This window comes from Carlito syrichta, unplaced genomic scaffold, assembly GCF_000164805.1.
Source record: "Carlito syrichta isolate Samal-C Ts95f unplaced genomic scaffold, Tarsius_syrichta-2.0.1 Scaffold153578, whole genome shotgun sequence".
NCBI lineage: Eukaryota > Metazoa > Chordata > Mammalia > Primates > Tarsiidae > Carlito > Carlito syrichta.
Genome location: NW_007097674.1, coordinates 180662 through 188883, shown reverse-complemented (window position 1 = coordinate 188883; position 8222 = coordinate 180662). Strand labels below are relative to the sequence as shown.

Below are 8222 nucleotides of genomic sequence, written 5' to 3'. Positions count from 1 at the left end.
CACTCCAGTCTGGGCGACAGAGTGAGACTCCAACTCAAAAAAAAAAAAGAAAGAATGGCATTTGTTTTAAGACAAAAGTATCCGGTTGCACTACAACTCCAAGATGTAATTTCCTGCTATAGCAGTGGGATTTTACACCTTTTAGAGCAAGGACATCATCCTAGCCTGCAATACCATCTTTCACATTGAATATCCCCGACAAGCTATAAGGGTTGCTTTTGATTTTAAACTGCAGAGTAGTAACAGAGAAAGATATGGAGCCATTAATATTTAGTAGCTCATACTGCCTAACTTAAACTGATCCTTGATCATTGCTTGTCAATTCTTTTTTTTTTTTTTTTTTTTTTGAGTTGGAGTCTCACTCTGTCGCTCGACCTGCTGGGCTCCCGCGATCTTTCCGCCTCAGCCTTCCAAGTAGCTGGAATTACAGGCGCGCGCTACCACACCCGGCTAATTTTTTTGATTTATTGTAGACATGAGGTTTCGCCAAGTTGCCCAGACGGGTCTCGAACCCGCGGGCTCAGGCAATCCACTCACCTCAGCCTCCCAAGGCCCGGGATTACAGGCTAAGCCACCGAGCCCGGCTGTCAATTCTTTTATTAATCATTCTTGATCCCAAACTATGCCTTAACTCACAGGATATTTTAAATTTATGAGGAAAATACAGTGACACCTGTTGGACACCATGTGAACAACTCCTATTAAGTTGTTTGGACCTAACTACTTAACAAGTGAAGCTATTAGTAGTTTTATGCCCCTGAGGTGCATGACAATTTATTAAAACACAAAGGGCACTGTGAAACAAGAAAACTGGTGTCCTAGGTACAGCAAATGCTCCTGGCACTCAGGAGCATACTTTGGGCTGTGAGAGCAATCAAACTCTCCTCTATTATCTGCTCAAGATAAAGTGTGCGTTATGGAAAAAATAGGAGGAATGCATGAGAGAGGCAGATTTGGCTTATTTCAACAAAAAGAAGAAAACTGTAAACAGCGGCTGAATGACTAAGAATCAAAGATGGTACAGAAGTGATTCTACAGGGGACGGAAGGAAGGTTCTACCCTTGAAGGCACATTCTAACCATCTGATTCTAGCTTTTCCTTTATTAGCTGGAGTAGTACTAGTTCTTCTCCCTCTTGATTTTCTAATACATTATGTATTTACTTGACATATATTTTTGTATTGTCAAACATACAATGGAGTGCAAGCTTCTCAAGGAATCGACTTTGACAACTGTCTTTTTATGACCCACCATATCTTGAGAGGCATCCAAGAAACAGCTGAAACCTTACAAATCTCAGTTCCAGATTATTTGTTTGGTTTTGGGTTTTAAATAGGACATGTTAGCCAAGCACAATGACTCATTCCTGAAATCCCAGCACTTTGGGAGGTAGAGGCAAGAGGACTGCCTGAGCCCAGGGGCTCGAGACCAGCCTGGGCAACTTGATGAGACCTCGTCTCTGCAATAAATAAAAAAATTAGTTGGGCATGGTGGTGCACACCTGTAGTTCCAGTTACTTGGAAGATTGAGGTAGAAGAATTGCCTGAGCCCAGCAGGTTGAGGCTATGGTGGTCGTGAGCGTACCACTGCACTCACCTAGGTGACAGAGGAAGATTCCACCTCTATAAAAACAATCAACCAACCAACAAACCAACCAACCAAACAAACACATAAATAGGAGATGTTATAGGAGGTGTAGGGTAGGGGTAGGTGAGAATCACATGATAAGAATGGAGGAATTGCTGTTCTGTTGCAGAGGGATAACTTGGATTTCTCTTTTCTACCACTTCCCCACCACAGCTGGAGATCAGTTCACACAAGCTTCCAAACTTCTGCCTTTCCGCATTCTGGAGGTCCTTTTGTCTACCTACCTTTAGGTGTTCAATCTGCTTTTCCAGATCTTTAGCACTCATGAAAGTCTCTATAGGTGGAATACTCCCTTCAGTTTCTTTCAACCATTTCTGGAAAGTCCTAATCAGTTTCCGGAATTCATCCAACTGTTCCTGGCAAGATGATGCATCTTTCTCTCTGTCAATAAACACGCTTGTTACTTGCCAGACTAAGTTTTGTAAAGTCAACTTAAACTAAAACTAGGTTCATTCTGGCACTCTAGGCATCAGTTTCCTAACAGTGCCTTTCCTTCCAGTAATCTTTTCCATAGCAAGTTTGACTGAACAACCACATACAATGTAGAGGAGCACTAAACTTAGGAATCTGTTGCCCTTGTTTGGACATTTCTGGGGAAAGAAGTCTTCAATCTTACTGTAGGCTAAAGTGAAAGGGAGCCTGCTATTTAGGTACTATGATACAATGGAAAGAATGCAGACTTTGGATCTCATTTACAGTTCTGCTACACTTTAGGTATTTGACTCTTTCAAGAACCAAATCAAATAGTAATTGCTTTTAGTAAAGGAAGGTGTTGAAACTGAAGCCCAGAGGAGTTAGGTGATTGGTCCTCGGTTAAGCATGCCAATTAATAAAATAAATAAAAAACAAAGTTCTGGAGATGACCTATCAGTCAGATGTCTATCCAGAGATCCTGGTTCCTCATACAGCTAAAAAATCTTCAAGGGGAATGGGAAGAAAAAAAAGCCTTCTTGACCTTTGTTTTCGTCCTCTCCACTAAGTAATCTGCTGCTAACAATGTTGGTTTGAGCAACTGCTGTCTTCTAGTCACTAAGGCAGTCATTTGGTAAAATAAGATTATATTTGTGGCAAAACTATGATAAGAATTCTTGTTCATGCTCTTAAAAGTATGTGAGGCTTTTTAATGGGGAATCATGGGTTTTTCATCAGTGGGTTAAAATCAGCTAGCCTTTGTCACATATTCCCTTGTTTGCCTTCAAAGAAGAATCCAGACACCCTTTCAGAACAGAAACTTAAATGTGGTCCATATAAGCAGGGAGATTGCCAACATCACCCTTAATTATGTCTGGGAAGTCTCCTTCAATTTTTATTTCATTCAATTTCTGCCATAATCCTATTTGCTGCCCCTAATGTGTTCAATTTGGTCTGGGTGACCAAGCCTTTTGATCACATGGAAAGGGAATTCAGCTCCATTTTCTATAGTTACTAATTGAAAAACCACTAAGTATCTCAAAGATTGGGTAGCTTTGCCTTAAAAAGACACTTTCCATCCTCCTATAACTCAATAGTAGAGTTTTAGATGTCACCTTTTCTGGTAAAGGAAGAAAGAAGAAAATATCATTTCACCCAAGATCATTTCTGTGCTGGGCAAGAAAAAAAATAATTGTCCAACACTGACCAACACACATGAAAACTCACCTTTCTTTTACTGTCTTCTGTAGCTCTGTGAAGTCTTTTCTGAGGCTCTGTACCCTGTCCTGATGCTGGGACAGATCCAGGGCAAAGCCACAAGAGCTTAGTTCAGTGACCAGGTGCTCGAGTATATCTAGGTTCTCCTGTTGGTCTCCCATTTCCAAATTGAGCTCCTGTCAAGCAAACAAGGAAATGTACTAAGTCCTCTGAGCCTTATAAATAAATATACTAAAAAATATGAACAATATCTAGATTAACTCTGGGGCAAGTTCTCCTTAATCTGGAGAAAAAGAGGGAGCAAGAAAAGAGGCATGTTTGCAGGGTCAACTGGTAAGTCAAAACAATAAATATGTAGGATCTCTCCAATCCACTGGAGTGACTAGAAATTACAAAGGAGTCTTGTCTCCTTTAAAACAAACTGAAAGGACAAAAGACCAAAATGGATTTCATATAGCCAAAGAGCAGCCAATTAACATTGCTTAGTTTTGTCTTTTTTTTTTAGCAGTTCACTTTAATTTATACTTTCTAATCATTAACAAAGGGCAGAACTGGTTTCTCAGAGGTAGCTATTGATAATAGTCTTGCAAACCTCCAGGTACTGATTCGTTTGTTATTCCAAGTATTTGTCTTTTAGTCATAAAGAACGTGGATGACCTAATCTATGTAATCAGTCCTTCATGACCTACGTGACACAGACCCCATCACATAAAGCAACCCTCCCTGACCTATGTGACACATACAGATCCCATCACCAGGCAACAGTTATGTGACTAACCCACCCATCTGCCTGCCTGTCATCACCATGATGTTAGTACCTGTGTTTACTTGGCCCTTTGTGATGATGTCAAAGAGACTACCACCCAATCATCTTAATGACTGGCCCCCATCAAAGGAAAGGTTTAAAAAGCATTCATCCTCAAGCACTTGCAGCCATGCTTTTCCCAAAGCTTTGGCCTCCCTCCCCTATCTTGGGGAGGTGAACCTTCTCTTTTTCTCTAATCTACTTTCTAAATAAACTATATTTTCCAATCTAATTTCTGTGCAATTCTTCGTATTTTACCCATGGCACCAGTTAAGCACATGGGCCCACTGACCTAACAATCCTCACAGACTTAACACAAGTGTTCAAAGACTTGGTAGGTACCATGACAGAACATAAAGAATGAAGGTGTTGTAAGTCAAAAGTTCTGAAATTCAATCTTGATTTTGTCACTTACTAGCCTGTGATCTTAAGTTACTAAACCCTAAGCTCCCATAGTCTCTTCCATAAATTTGGGGTAAACACACTATCTCTACTATTATTTAACACTGTATTAAAGATATTAGCCAATGCAATTAAGAGAAAACAATCTGTGGAATAAGTACTGGAAACGAAGAGATAAAACTATGTTTGCAGATTATATGAAAGTTTACTTATAAAACCCAAGAGAATCAATAAAACAACTAAATCAAACAATGAAGCAATTAAATAAGGTACCAGGATATAAAATAAAAAAATAAAAATCATGAATGAAAACTTCAATTTATAATACCAATACGAAAGTTTCAATCTTAGTAATCACCTAACAAGAAACACATAAAACTTAAACTGTAAAACAATCCTGGAAACCAAGCACAATGGCTTACACCTGCTGTCCCAGTTACTTGGGAGGCAGAGAGGGAGGATTGGCTTGAGTACAGGAGCTTGAGGCTGCAATGAACTATGACTATGCAATTGTACTGGGTGACAGAGCAAGACTCTGACTCTTTAAGAAAAAAAAAAAGACACCCCTGAAAGACACAAAAGCAGAACTGAATATATAGAAAGACAGCTATAAAGATGTACATGTCTATGTACATATACACACATGTGTGAATAAAAACATTTAGAATAAGTAAAATAAAAAATGCCAACAAGTTATTTGCCTATAAAACTAGTAAGGTGATTAGTAAGTTCACACAGAAAAATAAATGTGCAACTATAGCTATGAAAAATCATTTAAAAAAATGAAGAGGACTAACCTTACCAGATATTAAAATATACCAGAAACTCTCGATAATTAAAATATGCTATGGAACATAAACAGACCAGCAAAATAGAACAGAAAATCCAGAAATAGATTCAAATACATATGAAAATTCTATCTATGATAAAGATGGCTTTTCTATTTGGGGAAAGGATGAATTTTTCAAATAAATGGTATAGTTTGAGTTTCTTTCTTTTTTTTTGAGTTGGAGTCTCACTCTGTCGCCCAGATTGGAGTGCAGTGGCCACTCCCGGCCACCGCAACCTCGACCTGCTGGGCTCCGGCGATCCTTCCGCCTCAGCCTTCCGAGTAGCCAGAATTACAGGCACGCACTACCACGCCCGGCTAATTTTTTGATTTTAAGGTAGAGATGAGGTCTCGCCTGCCCAGGTGGGTCTCGAACCTGCGGGCTCAGGCAATCTACTCACCTCAGCCTCCCAAAAGCGCAGGATTACAGGCTGAGTCACCGAGCCCGGCTGTAGTTTGAGTTTATAAAATGCTTGGGACCAGAGTGTTTTGGATTCTGGATGTTTCTGGATTTTGGAATATTTGCATTTTCCTTATCTGTTAATATCCCAAATCTGAAACTCTGAGCTCCAAAATGCTCTAACAAGCATTTATTCTGAACATGACCTTTAAGTGTCATGTTGGTGCTCAAAAAGTTTCAGAGTTTGGAGCGTTTCAGATTTTGGATTAGGGATGCTCAACCTATATTAGGAATGACTAGACAGACCTTTGGAAAAAGATAAACTTAATTCATTTAAGAATGAAATTAAATTGTTACTATATTCAAATGTTTAAAAAAATTAAAACATACAAGTTTTTTTTTTAAAGTATAGGTGAATTCCTTCATAACCTGAGTTTGGCATGACTTGGGTACATGTCAAAAAGTCACAGGACACAATTTGAAGGGGCTCCCACCGAAGGGGCAAAAAGCTTACAAACTATGACTAGAAGTACACATTAAGTAAAAGACTAATAAAATTTCCTGTGTAAAAAAAACAAAAATCCATGTTTGCATAGCAAAAAAGCCGAAAAAACAAAAAACACCATAAGCAAAGACAAAAAACAAAGGGCAAACTGGAGAAAATATTTTCAACATATTACAGATTAAAAAAACACCCAATATATAATAATTCTGAAAACTGAGAGAAAAAGAAACCAAAAAATGACAAAAAACATGAACAGTTAAAAAATAAATGACTCTTAAATGTAAAAATATACTCAACTTCATTCATAAGAGAAATAACATTAAAAACACATTCAGATATGTTTTACTATTGGACTGGCAAAAATTGAAAAGCTTGATAATAAATTCTGTTGGCTATAGGGAAAATGAGGAATTCACATACACTGCTGGTGGAAATGCAAAATGGAGGGAAATTTGGCTATATCTAACAAAACTACACATACTTTTATCCTTTGATGTAACCAATTCCACCCTAGGAACTTATTCTGAAGATACACTTCTAATAATATGAGAAAAAAATGCAGAAGGTTATTCAGTTGCATTACACAATTTTTGAAACAACTGGAATGTCTACACGAAAGAAGCTTGTTGACTAAACTATGATGCATCTGTACAATAAATACATGGTTAAGAAATGAAAATCTCTATGGACTCATATGGAATAATTTACAGAACACGTTAAATAGTAAAATGCAAGGGATTATGTAGTATATCCTTCTGTTTTGCAAGGAAGCATGGGAAATAAGAATGTGTAGGTTCATTTTGGAAAAAATAAACCTGAAATTCATTTCTATGAGGGTGGATAAAAATGGGATGGAAAGAACAGAAAATACAGTATACAGATGACAGTATATCCTTATTCACTTCCTATACTCTGAGTATAACTTTTTGAATACTCTTAACTTTTGCACTATGTTCATACTTTGCATATTTAACAATAGATTTAATCAACAAAGAGACAAATAAAACCTTAAAGTTGAATACAAACAAAACAAGCAAATATAATTATATAAGAAATTACAGCTGGGCTCGGTGGCTCAGCCTGTAATCCCGCGCTTTAGGAGGCTGAGGTGAGTGGACTGCCTGAGCCCGCAGGTTCGAGACCCGCCTGGGCAACTTGGCAAGACCTCATCTCTACAATAAATAAAAAAAATTAGCCGGGCATGGTAGTGCGCGCCTGTAGTTCCGCTACTTGGAAGGCTGAGACGGAAGGATCTCCAGAGCCCAGTAGGTCCAGGCTGCAGTGGCCGGGAGTGTGCCACTGCACTCCAGTCTGGGCGACAGTGAGACTCCAACTCAAAAAAAAAAAAAAAAAAAAAGAAATTATAGGAAAAAAAGAATTCAGGTAATATTTGAAGATAGTAAATAGTAGGTCATCTAAAGACAAAAAGTCTTCAATTTTATTTAGTAGGTTTGTTGTTGATAGAAATACTAGTATGATTCTAAAACCATCTTATATTTATCATAGGATAAAACAAATAAGTAAATATATTAAGGTTGTTGGAAACTAGGTTTCCCCTATAAAAGAGAATATAGGCTGGGCACAGTGGCTCAAGGCTGTAATTCCAGCACTTAGGGAGGCCAAGTGAGAGCCCTGGGGCTTGAGCCAGCCAGGGCAACTTGGTGAGACCTCGTCTCTACAACATATCAAAAAATTAGCTGGGCGTGGTAGTGCATGCCTGTAGTTCCGGCTATTTGGAAGGAATGCCGGAGTCCAGCAGGTCGATGCTGGGGTGGCTGTGAGCATGCCGCTACACTCTAGCCTGGACGACAGAGTAAGACTCTGACTCCAAAAAAAAAAAAAAAAAAAAAGCCGGGTTCGGGGGCTCAGCCTGTAATCCCGTGCCTTTGGGAGGCTGAGGTGAGTGGATTGCCTGAGCCTGCGGGTTCAAGACCCACCTGCGCAGTGAGACCTCATCTCTACAATAAAAAAAAATCAGCTGGGTGTGGTAGCGCATGCCTGTAATT

General features: G+C 38.8%; 1 protein-coding gene across 1 annotated transcript in view; it reads right to left on the bottom strand.

The window, feature by feature from the left end:
• The window catches only part of LOC103252075 (microtubule-actin cross-linking factor 1), a 237477-nt gene that overhangs the window by 108567 nt on the left and 120688 nt on the right, over positions 1 to 8222 (bottom strand). The window contains exons 44-45 of the mRNA XM_021708921.1: positions 3285 to 3451; positions 1871 to 2027 (exon numbers count right to left, since the gene is read on the bottom strand). Of these exons, the coding sequence (XP_021564596.1) occupies positions 1871 to 2027; positions 3285 to 3451 (324 nt within the window). The remainder of the gene's footprint in view (positions 1 to 1870; positions 2028 to 3284; positions 3452 to 8222) is intronic.